This window comes from Leucopleurus acutus (genome assembly GCF_964270905.1).
Source record: "Leucopleurus acutus genome assembly, chromosome: 17".
NCBI classification, from domain to species: Eukaryota; Metazoa; Chordata; class Mammalia; order Artiodactyla; family Delphinidae; genus Leucopleurus; species Leucopleurus acutus.
The window spans coordinates 7760589-7785319 of record NC_139159.1 but is presented as its reverse complement, the minus strand read 5'-3'; the positions used below and the strand labels follow the sequence as shown (position 1 = coordinate 7785319).

General features: G+C 36.6%; 1 protein-coding gene across 1 annotated transcript in view; it reads right to left on the bottom strand.

The window, feature by feature from the left end:
• The window catches only part of RAB2A (RAB2A, member RAS oncogene family), a 75093-nt gene that overhangs the window by 15702 nt on the left and 34660 nt on the right, over positions 1-24731 (bottom strand). Inside the window, exons 3-6 of the mRNA XM_082859080.1 lie at positions 24520-24587; positions 15589-15671; positions 15063-15155; positions 10604-10715 (exon numbers count right to left, since the gene is read on the bottom strand). Coding sequence (XP_082715206.1) covers positions 10604-10715; positions 15063-15155; positions 15589-15671; positions 24520-24587 — 356 coding nt within the window. The remainder of the gene's footprint in view (positions 1-10603; positions 10716-15062; positions 15156-15588; positions 15672-24519; positions 24588-24731) is intronic.

The following is a 24731-nucleotide window of genomic DNA, read 5'->3' as shown; positions in this document are numbered from 1 at the left end:
TCTGTAAGTATCTAGTTTAGGCAGACTAGGGTATCATTTTATTTTTATGCTCTTTATAAAATAATTTGAAAAAAAAACTGGAAGTATAGTCTTGGGTGCCATTTTCCATTTATCATCCCAGTTGAAGACAAGCAGCATAAATTCAGGTAAGAGCAGAACAGTCGGCACATGAGAGGCTACAGTTAAAAGAAAAACATGAGTCCGCAATATTATAAGTAGAGCAGTGCTGAATGATGTTGCCAGCGGGACCCCGAACTGGAAAAGAGAAGGACATCAGCGTGGTTTAGAAATATAATGAGCTTGGATCCAGCTGTCAGCATCATCAGCAAGACGATGAAACAGTTGAGGATTCTCACTGTAGAATTCACAGGTCAGAGCCAGCCCATAAAACAGAAGTGGGACCCTTCAAAACAGGACTTTCCAGTCTTCACTCTCTCCCCCAGGTTGTCATTGAAATGAAGCTTTTTTAGATCAAAATATACACCATCCTACCTACTACTAAATGAATAAAGAGGATTCATGTATTATGCTAAGTTGTTCGTGCTTCACTTCATTGATTTTAATTATATCCTGTTATTTTAGCTCAGTGTTACTGACATTTTGGACTCGGTAATTCTTTTTTTGTGGACAGCTATCCTGTGCATTTTTCTCTAATACCACTTTGATCCTTCCCCTCAACAGATCCTTCGTGGACGAAATCATTATGCTGAGTAAATCAGTACATCCAGAGATTAACAGTAAACCTATTTCCAGCAACAATGCAACAAATGCTGGAAAAATGGTGCTATCTTATGCTGCAAATTTTCCAATTGCTGACAGGGAAATACAAGAGTAAACTTCATGGTCTCGACTTGCATTAGGTAACTGGACCTTGGTTAAAATATAAAGATAGACCACAGCACAACAGGAAAAGGAAACAGGTCTAGTTCTAAACTGAAAGGAACCATCAAGGTACCAGTTAGGCTTAATCTTAATGAATGATCACATAGTTTTAAATTTCTAAAAAGAACCCTTAGTCAGACGGTCCATAATCAGGACACTGGCATTTGTATAAATCATTCTATCTTTAAACATAATTATGTTTAAATAATTTATATTTAAAAATGGCTTTTAAGAAAGTTTTTTTCTTTAATACCGGAGTTCTCTAACTTCTCTACACACGAGAGCCAAGGATTGGCTAGGAATCAAGTACTTTTTAAAGATTATACAGAACAGGACACTGACCTGTGAGCTGCCCAAACACCGACCACCACTCTTACTAGCTGACCAGGATGCACTCAGGATACCTGCCTTACTTTTTTAACTCCTCACATGATCAGCTCTCCCAGAGGGTCCTCAAGTTCAGGCAGTAAGCTGAGGATAAACTCCTGTCTGAGCCCACAGCCCAAGTTTCTACCCACTGTGCTAAAAGGCCTCTCCCATGGAGGATGGCATAATTAGGCAAATCCAAGTCCTTAGAAAGCAAAAACAAAAGGTATAGCACTTAGAACAAACATCTTTGAAATGAATTATTATTTTCTCCAACCCCAAGTCTAAGTCACTAACTGATCAAGAATCTAAAGACCCTGTAAAACTAATGTATTTATTGCTTGTTTTCAGGATGATTCCTCTTTGGATCTAATTCTAGCAGGATAACTCTTGCTTAAATCCCAGAGAGCGTATACTGTAATTTTATGAGCTGAATAGTTTCCCACTGAGGCCTCAGCTCTCCTGCTGCAGGAGCCGGTGCTGACTGCTGTAACAAGGAGGGTGTCTGACAGATGCTGGCTTAGTTCTCCTTCCTTCCCTTTTCAAAGTAGAAAGAACAGGTTTTGTTAGTCTTCCCTGACCTCGAAGAAAGAAACTAAGTACCTGTTTTCCAACATCAATTGCTGAATGAAAAAAAAAAAGGGGGGGGGTGTTATTCAGACTTGATATCAGATATTATTAAGGAATTACTGCTAAGTTTGTTAGGTATAATAATGGTATGATGGACATATTTTTTTTTAAATTACTGCTACTGAAATTTGTAGGTAAAATATTTCTGGAATTTGCTTAAAAACAGGGCACATAATAAAATAGTATCATCAAAATGTCAAAATGGTGGTAACTTCTGAAGCTAGATGATGCATATGTAGGTTTACTTTTAAAAATGGTGACACTATTTAAACTGATTTAAAATAGCAGCTCCATCAATCTTACTGTGAGGCTACCAAAATGCTTTTTTTTTTTTTTTTTTTTTTTTGCGGTACGCGGGCCTCTCACTGTTGTGGTCTCTCCCATTGCAGAGCACAGGCTCTGGACGCGCAGGCTCAGCGGCCATGGCTCATGGGCCCAGCCGCTCCGCGGCATGTGGGATCTTCCCAGACCGGGGCACGAACCCGTGTCCCCTGCATCGGCAGGCGGACTCTCAACCACTGCGCCACCGGTGAAGCCCCAAAATGCTTTTAATACAGGGGATGTAAAAAAAAAAAAGGATAAATGTGTACTGTCATATAAATGCTCTTTACTTAATGATGAACTTAATTATTTTAAAGTCTGACATGCATAGAGATCATCAATGAACTCTTTTTCAAAAAAAAAAATACTAGTTCAAAACATCTAATATTTAGCCCATTTTTGGCATTCTTCCTTTAGTTACTTTGTACAACTCATCATTATCTTCCAACCAGGTGTTTTTTATTCCATATAGCCTAGCTGTCTTTTTTATGAATATTAGTGTCATTTCATGTTCTGCTTCTTCTGAGAAATAGTATGAAGGAAGTCTATGCATAATAAAAATCACAACAGTAACTCTATTATTTGTTAGGCATATGCTAAACATACAACATTTAGCATGGAGGGAACTGGTTGTATAAAAATTTGCTCTGTGTAAGAATGTGACAGACTCATGAAAGAGCCATACTTAACAAATAATGACAATAATTTGAAAAAGAAATCCTGGGGAAAAAGAAATCCTGAATTAAAAAAAAATCACTTAAGCCTTTATAATTATATTCCATATTCTCACATTAGTATTTCATTACAGTTGTGAGGTTTCGTAATCCTTAATTTTTATTTTTTAAATTGCCATTGTGATCTTAAAGAACAGGTTAAATTTAATTAAAGTTGCTTGTATGTGGTTATTACTATTATGTTTTGATCAAACTTTCTGAGATAATTACAGACTGACGTGCAGGTGTAAGATAATACAGAGATATCCTGTGTGACTTTCACCTCGTTTCCCTCAGTGGTGGTATCCTGGAAACATACAACCAAAATAATGAAAAGGGATACAGAACATTTCCGTTTTCAGGGATCCCTCACGCTGTCTTTTTATAACCATACCACCTCCTCTTCCACCCTGACACCCTGGCTTAACACTGGCAATGACTAATCTGTTCTCCATTTCTCGAATTTTGTCATTTCAACCAAGTCATATAAATGGAATCACACAATGTGCAACCTTTTGGGACTGACTTTACTCATTAAGCATACTTTCCTGGAGATTCATCCAGGTTGCTGCATGTCACAACAGTTCGTTCTTTTTTAATGCTGAGTACTATTCCATGATGTGGATGTACTATACACTTTGTCTAACTATTCATCCGCTGAAGGACATCTGGGTTGTTTCCAGTGTTTGGTTATCATGAATAAAGCTGCTATGAACATCTGTGTACGGGTTTCTGTGTGAACATACGTCTTCATTTCTCTCGGATAAATGCCCAGGGGTGCAATTGCTATGCCATATGATAGATGCACACTCAGCTTTTAAAGAAACTGCCGAACTGTTTTCTAAAGTGGCTACATCACTTTAACATTCCCACCAGCAAGGCACGAATGACCTAGTTTCTCCACATGCTTGCTAGCATTTGGTGTTGTCACTATGTTTCATTTTAGTGTGTAGTGATACCTCATAGAGGTCTTAATTTGCATTTCTCTAATAGCTAGTGATGCTGAATATCTTTTTAAGTACTTATCTGCCATTTATATATGCTCTTTTATGAAATGTCTGGTCATGTCTTCTGACCATCTTCTAATTGGACTATCTGGTTTTTTTACTATTGAGTTTCAAGAGTTCTTTATTTTAGATACTAGCGGTCCTTTGTCGGATATTTGGTTTGTAAATACTTTCTCCCAGTCTGTAGGTTGTCTTTTCATCCTCTTACCAGGCTTATTCATAGAACAAAAGTTTTTAAAGACTAATTTATCAGTTTTTCCTTTTATGGATCATGCTTTTAGGGACAAGCATGCCTACTGCTAGAACCAAAAGATTTTCTCCTGTTTTTTTCCATAAAAGATAAATAGGTAGAACATTTTACATTTAATTCTGTGATCAGTTTTGAGTTAGTTTTTGTATAAGGTTGTGAGACTTAGGTCCTTTCTTTTTTTTTTTTGCTTATGGATGTCCAATTGCTACAGCACCATTTGTTGAAATGGCTATTTTACCCTGTGAATTGTTTTTGCACCTTTGTTAAAAAGCAGTTGGGGGCTTCCCTGGTGGCGCAGTGGTTGGAAGTCCACCTGCCGATGCAGGGGACACAGGTTCGTGCCCCGGTCCGGGAAGATCCCACATGCCGTGGAGCGGCTGGGCCCGTGAGCCATGGCCGCTGAGCCTGCGCGTCCGGAGACTGTGCTCTGCAGTTGGGCATATTTGTGGGTTCTCTATTTGGTTCCACTGATGTTTCTCTCTCTTCACCAATATCACACAGTCTTGACAACTACAGCTACGTTAAGACTTGAAATCAAATAGAGTGATTCTTCCTACTTTATTCTTTTTCAAAGTTGTTTTAGTTATTCTAGCTCCTTTGCCTTTCAGTATGTATTTTATAATAATATTGTCAGATTATCTACAAAAAAATCCTACTGGAATTTTGTTTGGTAAGAGTTGGGTTAAACCTGTATATCAATTTACGAAAAAGTGACATCTTTACTAGGTTGAGAATTCCAAACAATGAACACAGTGTATGTCTCTCCATTTATTTAGATCTTCTTTACTTTCTTTCATCAGCATTTTGTAGTTTTCAGCATACATGTCCTATACCTATCATTTTTAGATTTATACCTAGGTATTTCATTTTCTTTTTGTGTGATTATAGATGGCACTGTACTTTAAATTTTGGTGTTCATTGTGAGTATATAGAAATACAGTAGATTTTTTATATATGTCTTGTAAAAATCCTGTAAACTTGCTGAACTCACTTATTAGCTCTAGTTTATTTATTTTGCAAATTCCTTGGGATTCCTACAGAGACAATCATGTCATCCACAAAATAAACAGTTTTATGTCTTCCTTTTTGAGCTTGTGTGCCTTTATTTCATGCCTTTATATCATGAGAACAGGTATCCTTGCTTTGTTCCTGATCTAAGGGGTAAAGCATTCAGCCTTTCACCACTAAGTATAATGTTAGTTGTAGGTTTTTTTGTAGATGCTCTTTAACAAGTTGAGGAAGTCCTCCTCAATTCCTTTTTTTTTTTTTTTTTTTGAGGGTTTTTAAACACGGCTGGTGTTGGATTTTGTCACATGCATTTTCTGCACTGACTGCTATGATGTGATTTTTCTTCTTTATCCTATTAAAATGGCAGATTATACTGAACCAGCTCTGTATCCCTGGAATAAGTTCCTTCTGGCCATGTATGTATGTATTACATAGGCACATGTATATGATTTATGTATGTATTACATAGGCACATGTATATGATTTCATATGTTGTTGAAATTCTACTTGCTGATATTTTGTTGAGAATTTTTTTCATATATTAATAAATGTTATCAGTCTGTACCCCTTTTTTTTTTTCCTTTGGTTTTGGTATCAGGGCAATATTAGCTTCTTAAAATAAATAAGGAAATGTTCTACCTATTCTATTTTCTGGAAAAGATAGTGTAGAATTGGTGTTCATTCTTTCTGTAAATGTTTGGTAGAATCCTCCAGTGAAACCATCTGAACCTAGATATTTCTTTTTGGAACATTTTTAAATTACTAATTCAATCTCCTTAATAGTTATAGGGCTGTTCAAACACTCTATTTCATACTAGGAGAGCTGTAGTAGTTTGTGTTCTTTTTGTCCATTTCATCTAATTTACCATATTTATGTATTATTCCTTTGATGTCTGCAGGATCTATAGTTATAACTTCTGTTTTGTTCCTGATATTGGTAATCTGTACCTTCTCTCTCTTTGCTTCTTTGTCAGTCTTGCTATATTATCTACTTAAAAAAAACCAGCCTTTAAAAATTTCCTCTATTGTTTTCCTGTTTTTGATTTCACTGATTTCTGCTCTTATCTTTATTATTTTCTTCCTTCTATTTGCTTTGGGTTCTTGAGGTAGGAGCTAAGATTCTTGATCTGAGACTTTTCCCTTTTCTAACGAATGTGGTTAATGCTATAAACCTCCCTCTCTGCACTGCATTATGTGTTTCCCACAAATTCTGGGATGTTGTATTTTACTTTTCATTCAGTTCAATGTATTTTTAAAATTTCCTTTGAGACTTCCCCTTTGACACACACATTATGTAGAAGTGTACTGTTTAGCTTCCAAGTCTCTGAAGAATTTCCCAGTTACCTGTTATTGATAATCAGAACCAAAAGGACTGAGAGGAGAAACAAATCCATAATTATAGGTGGAGACGATGACTGATTTCTAGTTTGATTCCATTGGTTCTACTGGTTTTTGCTTCATACATCTTGCAGCTCTGTAGTTTGGTGCACATAAATTTAGGATTGCTATTATCTCCCTGGTGGACCCTTCTTTTATTATCATATAATGTCCTACTCTGTCAACTTTATCTGGTATTAAGAGAGCCACTCATGCTTTCTTTTGATTAGTGTTTGTGTCATATGTATTTTCCCATCATTTTATTTTCAAACCGCCTGTATCATTATATTTGAAGTCAGTTTCCTGTAGACACCATATAGATGGGTCATATTTTTGAATCCTCTCTGCCAAGCTCTGTCTTTTGATTGGTGTATTTAAATCATTTATATTCCAGGTAATTATTGCTATGTGAGAGTTTAAGTATGCCACTTTATTTTTGTTTGCTAATTTTTTTCTTTTTCCTGCCTTTCTGAGGGTTAACTGAACACTTTTTAGCATTCTACATTGATTTATCTACTGTTTTTTAGTGTGTCTCTTTGTATATTTTTTAGTTGTTGCTCTGAGTATTGCATTATACATACATACATACATACATACATACATAAATAAAACCTTATCACAGTCTGCTAGTGTTGTCATTTTACCAAGTCAGGTGAAGTATAAAAACCGTACATCCCTTGATGTCCCTTTCTCCAGTGTGGTTTTATTTCCTATATGTACACTGAAAACCACATCAGACATTAGAGTTTTGCTTCAATTGTCAAATGTAATTTACAAGACTTAAAAGTTTTAAGAAATAAGTCTATTGTGATTATTCATACTTCTGGTTACTGGTGTTCCCTCTTAAAAGGTTCTTTCTTTTATCATTTCATTTGTTAGATAATTTCTTTAGCCATTCGTTTATGGTGGATCTGCTACTGATAAATTCTTGCTTTTCTTTCATCTGAGAATGTCTTGATTTCCCTTCACTCCTGAGATATTTTTGTTGGTTCTAGTATTGTGGACTGAAAGTTTCTTTTTCAGCTCTTGAAAAATGTGCTATTTCCTTCCGGCCTCCATGGTTTCTGACAGAATTCTGCTGTCATTCCAGTTAGTAAGGAATTGTTTTTCAACAATTGTTTTTCACTGCTTTCAGGATTTTTTCTTTGTCTTTAGCTTTCAGAGATTTGCCTATGGACAGAAGTTTGTCTTGGTGTGGATTTTTAAGGTTTATCCTGTTTGGAGCTGCCTCAGATTCTTGAATCTGTAGGTTTATATCTTCTGCCACATTTGGGAAGTTTTCAGTCATTACTCCTTTGAGTACTTTTTCAGAGCCATCTTCTTTCTTCTCTCCTTCTAGGAGTCTGATAATACAATGTTAGAGCTTTTATTATAGCCCCACAGATTCCTGAGGCACTGTTCATTTTTTTTCTACTCTATTTCTCTCTGTAGTTTAAACTGAGTAGTTTCTATTGTTCTACCATCCAGTTCACTATTTCTCTCCTCTGTCCCCATCATTCTGTTGTTGACTCCATCCACTGAGTTTTACATTTGTTGTTATATTTTTCAGTTCTAAAATTTCTACCTTGTTCTTCTTTTTATCTTGTAGTTATTTTGCTGAGACTATTTTTCATTTGTTTCAAGCATGCATGCATATTATTTCAAACATGTTTCAAACATGCATGCATGTTGAGGCATTTTTATGATGGTTGCCTAAACAATCTTTGTCAGATAATTCTAACATCTCTGTCATCTTGCTGTTGGCATCTATTGATTTTTTTTTTCATTCAGTTTCAGGTCTTCCTACTTCTAGGTATGGTGAGTTTCTACTGGAACTTGGACATTTTGGGTACTGTGTTATGAGACTTGGGATCTTATTTAAACCTATGCTTTAGCTGGCTTCCTCTGACACAACTCCTACAGGGAAATGAGGAGCGTGGAAAAACCTCATTATAGCCAGTCGATGGTTGAAGTAGTACCATAATTTCCTTTGTGATGTTTGGCTGTAGTAGAATATTTTCTCTAAAAGCTTTCTGTCTGGACTTCCCTGGTGGCGCAGTGGTTAAGAATCTGCCCGCTAATGCAGGGGACATGGGTTCGAGCCTTGGTCCGGGAAGATCCCATATGCCGCGGAGCAACTAAGCTTGTGCGCCACAACTACTGAGCCTGCGCTCTAGAACCCGCGAGCCACAACTACTGAGCCTGCACTCTAGAACCCGTGAGCCACAACTACTGAGCCCACGTGCCACAACTACTGAAGCCCGTGCGCCTATAGCCCGTGCTCTGCCACAAGAGAAGCCACCGCAATGAGAAGCCCACACACCACGACAAAGGGTAGCCCCTGCTCGCCGCAACTAGAGAAAGCACGTGCGCAGCAATGAAGACCCAAGGCAGCCAAAAGTAAATAAATAAAGTTAAAAAAAAAAGATTATTTCTTAATATTCTTGGCTTCTGAGAGGCAAATTAATTTACATGATTAAGTAAAGTACTGCTCTCTCATGAGTATGGGAAATTCCCGCCTGATCAAATTTAAACAATTATTTTTATTATTAACCAAGGATACAGAATTTTTGTAATAAATGCTGCCAAAACATTAATGAAATATATTTTATTTAAATGTTCAGCCAAACTGCCAATAGTAATTTGCTACTTACACACAAACACCTACTGTTACTTGTTAAAAATAAGAAAAATGAACACAAAGGCATTAGAGTCAAAACTAGAAATTTAGAATTACTTTCCGGTAGTGGCTGCCTTGTCATCTAACTTCACAGTATGGTTCTTTCATAAAACACAGACAATTCTGGCTTTAAGGTTCGCAAAATCAACAAGAAAATCCATTGTTAATTATCAGTAAGGATATGTTTCAGATGTCTTGAAACCCCCATAACACGTTGGCCCTTACAGTTTCAAATCCAACACCTCTAATAAAGGAGTGCTTCATGGAAACAGGCAGCTTTACATGTCTATTTTAAGTCAAACAAGAGAACAGAATGGATTTCTCTCTGGGTTTGCTGGGTGAAGTAAAACATTATTCTTGGATGTTATCAAGATGTAATTAATTTGCAACACAGGTAAAGCATTAGTTGGAGCCTGTAAGAAGAGTATTAAGGACAATCACAGAGCACCTCATCAAGTATAGATGAGTATAATATCTTACCTAAGAATTCTTCAGTGAAAATACCAATGCTGTTGAACTACCGTAGTCAATTTTTGGTTCAACGGTTAATCAGACATGCTCCGAGTATTATTCCTAATAAGTATTTACTCATTGTTCACTATGTTGAAGGCACAGTGCTAGTTGTGGCCTATGACCCCATCCTCTGCTATCCTTAGGACAAGTGCTTCTCCAATCATTTGTTTTCTAGAATCCCCTTCTGCCGCTGCTCTTAAGATTCTTACCCAGAAGGTGGAAACTCCAGCATTACTCTGGGCAAACTACATATTTTCTTATTCTCATTTCTGCTTTTTATGAAATAGAGTGTAGTAATACATTTACCTAAGAGAGGATTAACTGTCTATTCCTGTATGTATAATAAATAAATACCATATCCACATACACAAAGCACAGAAGAACATGGTGTGTTCACAAAACTTCCATAGTTCAGGTTGATCAATGGAAATAACTGATACTACAAATTTTATTTATTAATTATGTCAGAATTCCCATGCTTTGTATAATGTTACATTGCAATAATATAATACTTTCCCTACTTAAGCAGAAGTGGATACAAATAGCTACAAATGTTTAGTGTCTTGAAACATTTCCAAATTTTGTTAGTGTTCTTTTTTTTCCCTCTCAAGAAACATAAAAATGATTTTAAGGAAAGTATATACAAAGACCTGTGAAAGCATTTTGGCTTCAAGTGAAGGCTCAGAATATAATTGAAGAGCCTGATATAAGATGAACATTACAAGGCATTTCAAAGGAAAGAAATTTTCTACTTTACAAGCTTCAAGGACTATCTGTGACTAAAAAGCTTACAGGGGATAATCAACAAATGAATATTAAGGTATATAAAAAGTTTCTATTAAGAAGATAAAACATTTTAAAAAGGCCTCTTACTTACCTCTTCTACATTAGAAGCAGTCTTAGCCGAAGTTTCCATGAAGATAAGTCCATGTTCTCGTGCAAAAGCTTCACCTTCTTCTTTTTTTACTTCTCTTCTAGATTCTAAATCACTAAACACAGGGAAGAAAGGACCAAGTTATCAACCAACATAGTACAATTAGAGACATCTGTGGAAACTGTACCATAAGATTCAAAGTTGTGCTGACCATTCTTGCAATTAATTTTTGACACACAATAATCAACTTCATTATTCAGGTATTATGAGAGTCAAAAAGAGCACACTGCTTAGCTTCAAAGAACTAACAATCCAACTAAAGAAAGATTCTAAGTTAGAGCCCTAGAATGCTAAAACTAGAGAAACCCAAAGGGAACATCTAGCCCAAACCCTACCTTTCAGTTACAGTGGGCTCCCAAAGAAGGGAACCATCTTACTCAACATAATAATTTGAGAGAGCAAAATTACACTAGTCCCCTTATCCTTTAGCCAGACTGAGTTTCTATGAATGTGATAAAAATAAGTCACACAATTTTCAGAAACTATAGGAAACTGCTTAATAAAATTCAAAGCAGTTTAGAAACATTAATTAATTTTTAATCCCAGTTAATTCCCAATAGAACTGTTAATGGAAGAAGAGAGAGAGAAACAAAAGTCTAAGCTAGAAATTTTGGACAGAAGTATGGTATTCATTTTTATCATACTGAAATTGTATTAGTTAAGGTAGGGGTAAAAAGTAGAAGTCTCCTCTTCAAATGTGTTTTACTGTAAACACATTTAAACTTTACTATTACAAATTTATGTGCCCAGAAAAGGATGGAGAAAAATATAATATCCGTGTACTTCCATCTAGCCTTGACACATATTATTTTGACAGATTTGTATCAGATTTCTTTTCTGTTGAGAAATAAAATCAATAGTTAAAAGTTGACTGTGCTATGAAATACTAGTGGTAAAACGAGAACATAAAAAGCAGGCAAACTCAGTTTGCAAATATCATAGCATGACTGGACGAGGATAATTTATCCAACTATACTCTGGGGGCTTCCTGTGTGCCAAGCCCTATCCTGGATCTGGGGACAGACCACTCAACAAAACAGACATAGTACCAACCCCCTGCCTCCAGGTGGAGCTTATATTCTAGTAGGTGTAAAAAATGGCGGCGCGGGGGTGGGGGGGTAGGGGGGACACTAGCAACAGTGACATGGTAACGTGCTCCTGAAATTCAGTCCCCTTATCTGACAATCATTCTTAAAGGAAAATTAGCTTTGAAGTACACAAAATCTTCAAGAAAATACTTTCCCTTAACTGCCCTTTATCCCATTTTATGCATATGCCACATTTTATTTAAACAATCCCTTATTTGGAGATACTTAAAGTTACTCCCAGTTTTCCCCTACCAGTATCGCTGATGATGCCTGCATTTGCAAATGTTATCTTAACAAAGAGGGTTAAGGATGTGTACATTTAAGGGATGGTTTGAAAAAAAGAAAGCGGCACTTCAGTAGTCTGTATTTCTGTTTTATCACTCTTCGTTTCCTCAGTTTTCCAGGTGTAAAATCATATTGTTGTCTTTGACTTTTCACTCCATTAATCCCATTTAAATTGCTTTTACTACTTAAATATCTTTCTTTCCTAAACCATTCTCTTAATTTATGCTTTTTTGTTTAGGGTATTCTAATCCCTTGACTATTAAAAACTTTCATCCTTGCAGACTCTGCATCCTATTTCTTGTATAACCAATATCAAATGCCACAGTTAAGAAAAATCCATATCATATCTGTCATTCTGACTAGGTCACTGTCTTTCTCAAACCCCTCCACTGGCTCCCTACTGCTTAATTCACCTAACTCAAAAATTGTTTATTCCCTGTTTCCATGTCTACCCCAATTCACCTCATCTAATAATAATCCCCTCATTTATCTCTGCTTGTTTCCATTCACTCTTTGCATGCCATACATTCTTTCTTCCCTTCTCCTAGTTTCTTCCCTAAAATGTCTTTCCACACCTACTGTATCCTAAGGATAAGAGCTACCCATCTACAATCATCAGAAACATCTTCTGTACATACTATACTTTGCTCTTTCTTTTCACAACTGAACTATGGGCAGCAACCAAATTTAAGCTACCAGTAAGCTGCCGGCCACCTTGTTTCAGACACAAGGAAAACACCGGCAAGACAAAACTATGAAAATTCTCTTTATTCTTCAAATATTCTCTTACTATTTCACACATTATCATTGAATGGTAGTATGAATACTCCCATATTACAAAGACTAAAGCTTCCCTCCAATAGCCTTATGCTTAAAAGGATTTTGATATCTGTGGGGAATCCAATCCCCCATGGATGTGGAAGGACAACTGTATGTTCTCTTAACAGCAAACCTCAATTAAAATAACACTTAAAAAAATCTAATCTATGCAGTATAATATTTATTTGTTATATTACTTTTTTTTACAGTTTTACTGCAATATAATTGACATAAAAAACTGCACATTTAATATAAAATTTGATGAGTTTCACGTATGTACACCTGGTGAAGCCATCAGTCTCCCAAAAGTTTCCTCATTCCCCACTGTAATCCATCCTTTCCTTCCCCTGTACCCTAGTCAACTAATGATCTGCTTTCTGCTACTAGAGAATAGTCTGCATTTTGTGGGGTTTCATATTAATGGAATCATATAGTATGTTTTCTTTTTTGTCTGCTTTTTTTTCACACTCAGCATAATTATTTTGAGATTCATCCACTTTGCTGCATATATCAATAGCTCATTCCTCTTTATTGCTGAGTGTATTCCATTGTACGGCTGTATCACAATTTATCCATTCACCTGTCAATTGAATTTTGGGTTGTTTCCAGTTTGGTGCTATTGCAAATAAAGCCACTATGAGAGTCTGTGTATAATTTTTTGTGTAAAGCATGTTTTTCTTGGGTAAATACCTAGAAGTGAAGTGGCTAGGTGGTATGACAAATGTACGTTTATTTTCTAAAGAAACCACCAAATTGTTTTGCAAAATCGTTGTATCATTTTGCATTTCCACCAGCAATGCGAGAGTTTCAGTTCCTTTAGATCCTTGCCAATACTTGGTAAGTTAATCTTTCCTATTTAAGTGATGTTTGACAAAACCAGAATCCCTAAGATTTTATATGCTTTCTTCTAGAATATTTTTTATACTTTTAGCTCTTGTATTTAGGTCTGTAATCCATTTCCAGTTAATTTTTGTATATGGTGTGAGGTAAGGGTTAAGGTAAATTTTTTTGCACATGGCTATTCAATTGTTCCAGCACCATTTGATGAAAACATTACCCCTTCCCCCACTGAACCTTGGCATCTTTGTCAAAAGAATTAATTGACAGGACTTTCCTGGTGCTGCAGTGGTTAAGAATCTGCCTGCCAATGCAGGGGACACGGGTTTGAGCCCTGGTCCGGGAAGATCCCACATGCTGCAGAGCAACTAAGCCCATGAGCCACAACTACTGAGCCTGCACTCTAGAGCCTACAAGCCACAACTACTGAGCCCTCGTGCCACAACTACTGAAGCCCTCATGCCTAGAGCCCGTGCTCTGCAACAAGAGAAGCCATGGCAATGAGAAGCCTGCACACCGCAATGAAGAGTAGCCCCTGCCAGCCGCAACTAGAGAAAGCCGTCATGTAGCAACAAAGACCCAACGCAGCCATAAATAAGTAAATAAATAAATATAAAAATACTAGTTTTAATTGTTACCACTGTAATTTTCTACTAAACTAATGAAAACTTTCCTACACTCTTGAAAGTTTATAGAAACTATGGTCAAGAAACTGTTTTCCCATGTACTATCATTTTAAATGTAGAGCACAAGGACATTCACTGCAAATAATGATCCCTAGATATATAAAGTAAAATAAGATTGAAAAAACAACATGAGCACGACACTAATATGTAAGTCTTAGAGGTAAGCTTAAAAGTACTAACGTGATATCTACTAAACAATATTAAAAGTGTTTCAGGCCTTTAAGTAGAAATACACCTGATTAATCTATGTATTATATTAAGTCATATAATACACATTAAGTCATGAAGAAGGGAAAAAAATATTTTTCTGAGTTCTGCACAGATCCTTATTTACACTGCCAAGTATTTTTGATAATACTGAACAGTGACCTAACCACCAAACATATCAGTGGGTTTTATTTTAAATTACTAATCAGATAAAACTACTTAAGAGTATTCTTTAAAGTATAGCTTCCAACAAAAACTATTTCAAATAATAATTTCCAATAAAGCTTATTATATGCATTTAAAAAAACAAAAGAAACATCTTAGTATCTTGAAATTTTTATAATTTAAGAAATCAATAACTTATATTTTGCACAATGTACAAGAGACAGGCACTTTAACAGTTACCACATAAACAGTTACCATATAACAGCTATCCAGTCTTCATCATTATGTAAAAAAGCTTTAAAAGAGTCTTTTTACCTTTTATTTCCAATAAGCATAATGACCATGTTGGAATTGGAATGCTGGCGGGCATCTTCTAACCAGGTTGTCAAGTGGTTGAATGTGTCTCTTCTAAACATAAATGATAATTTGATTACTGTTTTCAAAGTATTTCCCCTAGTGGTGTACAATGAACAGTATACATTCCATTAAAGATAATTATTTTTAGCCATGTCCAAGTAGGAAACAGATTTTAAGTACAGTATCTGGAGTCAGAGCTCACTGACTATAGTTCAGTTTAGAAATTAAATGTAACCTCACTTTAGGAAATTCCAATGTATAAATATCATTACTAAATCGATCAACTTGGGGTGCTTATTAATATAAGAGAATAACTTAGTTACAGATTTCTGTAGTAAATTTAAAGTTAATTCAAGATACATAAGTTTTAAAGGCAGATAGCCAGGACATAAAGGCAAAGCTATACTTTTATTACTGATAATCATATTTATTTAGAAAGATTCTCTGCACTGACCACTGAACCAAAAAATTTCCACGTTCTCACCTTGTAATATCATACACTAGCAAAGCCCCTGCTGCACCTCTGTAATATGACCTTGTGATGGAACGAAAGGACTCTTGCCCTGCCTGTGAGGAGAGAAGAAAAGGTTGATAGTTTCCTTCAACAAACTGTCCTCTACATTTTCTTATTATTCATATGTAGAATATGGACAGGTAGGGAATGAGTGCATAAAGGAAAAGAAGAAATCCTAACTTCACCAGTCTTAGGAAAAAGTCACATAATACTATACTACTACTGCTCAAGTCAACCAGACGCACATGCAATCCACAACCCCCCACCCCCCAAAACAAGACCTCTAAACCTTTTTTGGCAATCCCTGACAACCCAATTTACTGAATGGCTTCACAATACATGAATCATTATTAGAGCACAGAATGGACTCCTAGCAACTAAGCTCTGAAGACAAATTTGAAAGGAAGCAAATAACCCAGAGCCTCACATTTGAATTCAATAACCCACTCCCTGGGGCAGCTGTTGACACTAGAATAAATAAAGTCCATTGTAAATAAATGATGAATGACATCTTTACGCCCACCATCTGCTGGTGTAAACGTTGTTGGAAGGCCAAGGATGCAGATTTTATCAGTTATATCGTAAACTACAGTGAGCTTTCAACAGTCATCAGATGGAATTCTTTGAGCAATCATTTTATTATGAAAAACAGAAAATGGTTCTGAATTTATGAAATTTTTTTCTCTACACTTAATCAATTTTCTCTGTTATTTGATATAAAATGCTTGTCAAAAGGCAACAGGACAAAAAGTCATCTTTATATCCACTTGTGAAAACAGACTTCAGAGATTATGCAAAATTAGTTACTTTCCCTTCTACCAGTGGCACTAATGTTCTGCTTCTTAAGAAAGGCTGGTGTGGGATATGCCTTTTGCCTCTGAGTTTAAAATTGAGACAGTTCTCATCAAAAACACTTTTTCATTTTTAATCACTTAATTTCTACCTTTGAGAAAAAATAAGTATGTAAATTAAGTAAACAAAGCCAGTGTTCACAATTTTTGTATTCAAAATCTACTAAGTCCTTGAAAAATACTCATGTTTCCATAGTCTGAGTTCTGATCTCCAAGTGTAAATATTAAGCCCTTCCCACCCTCAGAATGCACATGGACAGTCAGGTTCTGCCCTGTGCTAACACTGATACTCAATGCTGTAATTCTTGTTGCCATACCACTACACTCCTGTCCCCCAGCCCCAGTGCCTAGCACTGGGTCTGGCACACATCAGGCATGCAGAGAAAGCCTGCTGAGTGAAAGAATGAATTCTAATGTCTCAGTCAAATGCACAAAATGGTCATTACTCCATCCCACCTAAATGAGTGGACATCAGTAAGTCCTGACATACTAAGATTCAGTAAAAATAACTTCTCCCAAGTGGAAACTAAAGATTAGACCTTCTTTTGGTAACCCGAAAGCATTTCTGGCACTTAGAATAATGTCTTATGATAAATTAGATACTGAGAAAGCCATCACATAAAAGGGCTGTAAAAATAGCCAACTCGTTTCACAGAGTTTGAGGTTAAAACACTAGATGATACTAGCTGGAAGCATGAAATTAATTAGTCATTTTTATATAATTTATTGAGACACATCTTTCCCAAAAAATCCTTTCAAATCCAAGTTCAAAACTCAAGCATTATGGGAATTTCTTCTTTAACTGCTTAGCACGGGAAAATTAAGGACTAGAACAGTGTGAATTATATATACCAAGGAAGGATCATGTGGTAAACAATACAGAGAAAGATAAATATTAGTTCAAAATGAAAATCAAGCTTAGGCTCTTGTATCTCCCAAGCCTAAACAATGAGCAATGGTAAAAGTTCTTTAAATCAATCTTGGTGGGACCTTTTGTGGGAGGAGTTAAAATGAATACAGTTGACCCTTGAACAACACCGTTTTGAACTGTGTGGGTCCACTTACATGTGGAGTTTTTTTCCATGGCAAACAATACAGTACTACACAACCTGAAGCTGGTTGAATCCACGGACACAGAAGAACTGCGGATAGGAAGAACCACAGATAGGAAGGACCAACTATAAATTAGACCCAGATTTTCGACTGTGTGGGAGTTGGCAACCCTAACCCATGTTGTTCAAGGGTTAACTGTACACTGCTATAGATCTTATAGAAGAATTATAAGATCTAAAACTTCAGTGTTTCCAGTCTAGATAAGAAATAGTGAAAGGGAAAAAGTTTAGGAAAAGCACATATCTATATACCATTCCCATTCCTCCTGAACTGTTTTACAAAGAACAAACATGTTGCAATATGGAAATAATGTATATAATGCATCAGTTTATACTGAATCCACTGAATCTGGATGGATTTTGCCCATCATTACAAAATCAAAAACTCCAGCAAATAAAAAATGAAACATTCCAAGTGAGGGCTGTGAAGGTAACTGTGCACCTTGAAATTTAGGATCACTGTGTAATAAGCAAAGATCAGAGTTCAGAACAGTTTCCAAAATCTGGAGACCTGGCTTGTTGGGACAACACCCCACACTCTGGCCTAGTCTCTGTCAGTGGTGCTGGTAGCCTTAACATAAGTCTTGCCCGATAACGTGTTTTATTACAGCTTCTCCAGCTATAAACAAACTGTTAAATAACTAACTGCAGAAAGCTAGCCCAATGGTTATCTTGATCACATTAAAGCAAAGTAATCTATTTTTAAGAAGCATTTTAATATAAACCTATTCAAACTGTGATCGACTGATATTGTTTTAAATGAAAAAGAACGTCAACTTAGGGCATATAGATGTTTTTGATCCTCTTCACTGTAAGATGCTGGCTTAAAGAAATTTTAGAACTTGGAACTGAACAGGATATAGAATTCTTTGTATCAAAAGAAAGGGACACCTGGGACTTCCCTGGTGGCACAGTGGTTAAGAATCCGCCTGCCAATGCAGGGGACACGGGTTCGAGCCCTGGTCCGGGAAGATCCCATGTGCCGCGGAGCAACTAAGCCCGTGCGCCGCAACTGCTGAGCCTGCGCTCTAGAGCCCATGAGCCACAACTACTGAGGCCGCGTGCCACAACTACTGAAGCCCACGTGCCTAGAGCCCGTGCTCCCAACAAGAGAAGCCACCGCAGTGAGAAGTCCGTGCACCACAACGAAGGGTAGCCCCCGCTCGCCACAACTAGAGAAAGCCCGCACGCAGCAACAAAGACCCAATGCAGCCAAAAGTAAATAAATAAATTTATAAAAAATAAACAAAATAAAATAAAATTTGTGCCCAGGATTTAAAAAAAAAAAAAAAAAGGGGACTCCTAACAGCAGCTAAGGGTATAAAGGAAAATGCATTTCATGAGACAGGAACTAAGTGAACAGCACCAGAAAAACCTGGTTGGGACAGCCAGAGTAGACCATGAGCTGCCAACTCACAATACAGCTCTGTGATTTCTGGGTAAAAAAAAAAAAATCAGCAAGATACCAGATATGCAAAAAAGCAGTACAGAAAAGTCTGCCTCGGGAGATAACAGGCATGTTCATTTTGAGGACACTTACTACTAAAATTAGAGCCACAGAACACGTGTGAAAAAGAAGCCTTGTAGCCCTCCATTTTTCATGTGAGGATTGTTAAACGAAATAAACTTGATTCTTTGCCCCAATACCTTTAAAATTGACCTCCAATTGCCAGATAAAGATTTCCCCAAATTGGCTTCTCCGAGTGCCTAAGTCTTTCTTTGAAACAATTTTTGTAGTAACCAGTCTGGCAACTTAACTCCTCCTCTTCTGTTATCTCCATAATATACAACTTCACACACATCAAGCTACTGTTAAAAAAAATCTCTACCCTGAATGTAAGTCCTAAGCTCTTGGGAATCTGATCTCTATTTGTTTCTCTAGAATTTTATATTATTATTCAATAAAAGTCTTGTTCATACAGCCATTTTTTTCTTACTGGTATTCTGCCCATATTCTGAATATTCCTGCTTTTGTGCCTCTGTTTAAGTCTTTGCCTGAAAATCTTTCTCCTCTATCTATTTATCCAATTTCTATTCCCTTTGAGGACCAGTTCAAGCCCCCTAATCTTCTCACAAAGCTAGGAAGCTTGCCTACCACAGCCTATACTTATCCTTTTCTCCTCACAAATCCAAAAGCAATTTCATGTGATCATTTGGTTCTAATACTATTGATTAGATAAAATGAACACACTGCTCAAATGCTTATCTTTTTTCCTCCTTAGTTCTCCTTGAGGGAGAGCCTAACTCAGAACACTGAAGTATATTTATAGTGGACACTCAAATATGTTATCTTGATTGATCCCAAACAGCCAATGAAGTTAGAAAATTAAGATTTGTGAGAATCAATATTACAGTAATACCTCTTACTTTCATTGTTAGTCATTTATCTAACAACTCCAGCTACACAGAACACAGCCAAGAGCCAAAAAGAAAAAAAGGATTTCTAAGTAGCCAAATAAGTTGTCCAGTGCTCAAGCATGGAATCTCAGGTAGTTTACTAAACAGACTCAACTTAAAAATCTAGACCTGTGATCAAGGAACTGCTGTCATCGAGGAAAAAGATTTTCAAATCTACACACAAGAGCAAGACTTCTGGTTGGGACGACAGCAAGATTAGTAAGAATCACAGTAATTTTTAGGCTGCCTCAGTGACCACAGCAAGGATGGAGAAAAAGTCAACTGGGACAATTTACTTCTAGGTCTTTTAAAGGAGTTTCATACAGAAATTAAAGTAGATTCTGGTAAGAGAAATAAAGGTTGTGACTATCTAGGGAAGAAGAGATGTTGAATGCTTTAACAAATTTAAGAAAAGTTACTTTGAAAAAAGACTCAGGATGCAATTGCTGACTTCAGATTCTTCTAACACTGCCATATAAGAGAAACTGGAGACCACAGGTGGGAGGTAGACATTAATGTAGAATGACATGTCTAAGATAGTTTCCTATCCCTGTGCTTGTTCAAGAAAATGTTGATAAACAGCTGCCAAAGGAGGTGAAACAGCTGGACCTTCAAAGGCCTCTCAGCTCCTGGGGCTGGGGGGCTGGGGGGCTGGGAGCAAGGACTGGCAGAGGCAGGACTGCTCCCCGGGGCTTGGCTCCAGGCTCTTTCTCTAGCGCGCCTGAACTCTGGTCACCCATCCTCACTGCTCCATTGAGACAACAAAAATTCTCATTTTGGGGGTAAGAAGGTGGATATGAACTGACACATTTTACAAAGGACCAAACAATGCCCGTCATTTGCTGAAAAGGTACTTTCAGCATATAGGTTTCACATGATTTTCTACATAGTTTCACTAACTTTTATTTGATGGGAAAAATATTTGTCAGTCTAATGTAAGAATATTTTCAGGGAAGCTGAACAGACACATGGACTTAAAACATCCATACTACAAATTTTGGGGGGAGAATAAAATTTGGATATGTTGGGAAGGCAACTGAGAAAGTAACAAAAGCAAAAGACAAGCAAGAATAGAAAAAGGTAGGTAAAAACTGGATGAGGCTCTGAGAGCGAGAATGGAACTGGGCACAAGGCATGTTTCTCCTTTGACTTACCTTGACAGACACCAGGAATATCAAACATTTGACTTCCCGCAAAAGAAAAAAGGTTACAACAGGGGCAGCGGAAAGTGCTTTAAAGGATACACTGGTAACTATTATCACTGCTTCTGGCAAGGCCTTCAAGGAGTATCTGTTGGCAGCTGTACTTACTATTTTTGAAAGAAAGCAAAGATGCTGGATGTGGAAATTTTGCAAGGAAAACCCCTTACATTTATTTTTATTTTTATTGTGAATGGAAACAGATATACAACGGATGACAAGCATCCTAAGATACTGAGACTCAGTCATTGGGAACAAAAATTCAGTTTCTTAAGGCTGATGAAACAAACCATAATATTTGGCTAATTATTCCCTGAAGGACTCTGGGATGGGTTTGTAAATATCCTGGGCCAGGAACAGCCATGACCCTTGCTACTAAAAACACAGCGTGCTATACAAATGTATAGACACGCTGCAAAACGTTAACGATATGGGAAACTGTGTTTCACCAGATATAAACTAAGTGTGGGAGCAACCTTCATGTGTGTCAGATAACATCCATTAAAGAGTTTCGGAAGTTAGCTATGAAAGAAGAAAACCAATGATAAGAGGAAAACCTGTCTGTAGGGCAGAGACTCAAGAAACTTTCATAAGTTAACAGAGTTTTTTGAACAGTCCTTAAAATCTGGCCATGGTTCCTAGCACCCTCCATTTGGAAGCCCTGGAATTCTTTCTGGGGGGGGTCACAATGTCTTCAAAGACACCAGTCTCTTCGTGTTAGACAAAGGGGAAAGAAGACCACCCCCTGCCCTTCAGAGTAAGTGTGAACAAGAGGGTTGTTTTTGTTCTATTCCCCTTTGATACTGTCCAGCATAAGTAATTATTATAGATTTCTTTTGAAAGATCACTGCAGGTAAAACAATTAACTCATAAACTAAGGGGAAAAAAGGTACTTATCAAAAGAAGGCATGGCTAGTTATTCTAGAAAACAACTGGGGAATGAACGATTTGTTCAAGTTTCGAAAAGAGGGGAGGGATTATTTAACAGAATACCTTAAGGATAGAAGAACAACTGAATAAACAAAATGAACTACAATGAGGTGGTTTGTGCCTAAAATATCATACAATTTTTATTACTATATTAATCTTTCCTTTTGAAACCATGTACTTTAGTAGATGGTATCTTTTCAGCACTTCCAATGATCCTAAAGTTGCTTAGACAGAATGAGATAGATACTTCACTCATTCATTCAGTAAAATTTACCAAACATTGCATCAACCAGTATAAACTAAGAATACAAACAAGGCACAAAGTTGAATAAGACATAGATGGTTCTTTCCCTCATGATGCTTATTCTGAGGAGGGTAAATATGGGAACAAAAAACTCTTGATAACAACGGGGTAAGAGCTATAACAGAAATATGCATAAAATCTTAAGGGGACAACCAGCTATCCCATGGGGGTCAGAAAGGCTCCACAAGTATTGATACCTGAGCTAGTCTTAAACAGAAAAGGGGGAAAAAGTACTTCAAGCAAAGCAGGTATTTACGCAAAGTACAAGGTATGAAAAACATATTTATTAAAGAATAGCAAGTAGTTTGGTTCACACTACACTGCAGGATGTGTGCTGCACAAGTTTATTAGCTAAGGAAGCAAGTTGGTTTATGTTAAAACAATCCTTCTGAAAAAGAAGTGAAACTTTTAATACAGAAATAGAAAATACTTCCTTTTGGTTAGAGATCATTAATTTTAAATCTTCAGGAAAGAAGGGACTGCGCATATTTGACTTTTTGTCTTGCATGGAAATGCAGTTTTGAAGTCATGTCGCCTCAAAGAATATAAATCCAGAAAGTTATGAGATGCTACTGGCTGGGAGGGGAAAACACTAAGAAATGGTAAAAGCATAAATCTTTACTGCAAAAAGAGGAAATAAGAAAGCATAAAAACACAGAGCCCAATGTATAACTCTGGGACAGAGCAAGACAGAGATTTGGGGTTTTCCATTTCAAGGATGATTGTGTGATGCATGGGAAGGATCAGCCTTCAGAAACTTGCTTGGTCTTCTTGAGAATCCAGTCTGTGAGACTGAAGAGTCTTCAAGGTGCCTTCCTTCAATGATGGCTATTAAAGGTGACAGGTGAGACACTACGACTGCATGATTAGGGGAAATAAAAAAAAAAGACCGGGGTATATGATGGTAAAATTCCCCATATTTTATATTTCATTTACTAGTTTAGAGAGATGCTCTTTGTAGGAGACCTTTTGGTTTTTCTCAACTGGGGTTCTGTGAAGAATAAAGTCCTAACTGCCCTAAGGTAGTGGTACTCAAATTGTGATCCCTGACCCTGGGGAGTCCCTGAGTCCTTAAGGGTCCATGAGATCCTCCACTTCCCAACTACCTATTTGTGTGAGGTTATATTTTCTTCATATACTTCAACAAAACAACACATAAGACTCAATACAGGGGCAGATATGAGAATCCAGCTGTCTTCTACGAAGCAGACAGTAAAGAGATTTTTCAAAAGGTAACAGAATGGCACTCTTCACACTGGAAAAAATATAGTTTTTTTGTTTTGGAAAAACAGTTAATTTCCATAAAAATTGCATCGTTTATCCTAACATACAATGAATTTATTATGGTTATTGTACAATGAATTAATCATTAACTATTTAATAAGCTTCTCAGTTTTAATTTCTAATATGGTAAATATTGATAGCTATAAGCCACATAAGCAAAGCCTCTTTGAGGTCTTCGCTAATTTTTTAAAGTATAAAGGGATTCTCAGACAAAAAAGTTTGGGAACCTCTACCTTGAAGCATCCATTGTATATAATAAAGTAACTTCTCTTTTATGCATAATATAGGAAGACAAAAGTCACTCAAATCATTTTCTGTGGTTCAGATGAGAACCATTAAAACACTACATAACAAGATATGTAATAGGCACTCAATGAATATAAATGACAGAATCAGGAACTGGAGCAAGGTAGCTTCAAGTGGTTGGAACTAAATCATACTTTTAAAATAAATGAATAAACTGTCAGATCAAGTGACTCTATCGTATTGACATTCATGTATTTTACTTCTTATGTATATGTTAGATATACTGCTTGTTTTTCTTAAAAACATAGTTTCTAGAGCATTTCTGTTTAGATCCCATAGACTGAGCATTCGCTCAAATATGTTCACCAAAACCTGACACCTTGGGTACCACTGTTTGAAAACACTGCATAATAAAAACGAATCTTTTCTGGTACCACATTTTCCACCATGGCTGCAGGGGCGTTGGTGTCTAACAAACCATAACAGGCATAAAATAACATTAAAATAGAACAAATGTATAATGTAATTTTATAAAACAACTTTACTGAGGTCATACAGTGTATTTTTGCTATACTTACTGTATCCCAAATCTGAAGTTTTATCTGTTTCCCATCAATGGTTATCATTCGAGCACCGAACTCTACACCTGAATAGGACAGAAAATGTTTTGTTATACAAACTAGTGGGAATATATTTCACATTTAAGGATTTTTTTAAAAAGGCTGTCTATTTCTAGCACATGTTATGCCAAGTGATATACAGATTAACAAATACAGCTCCTATCCTTAGA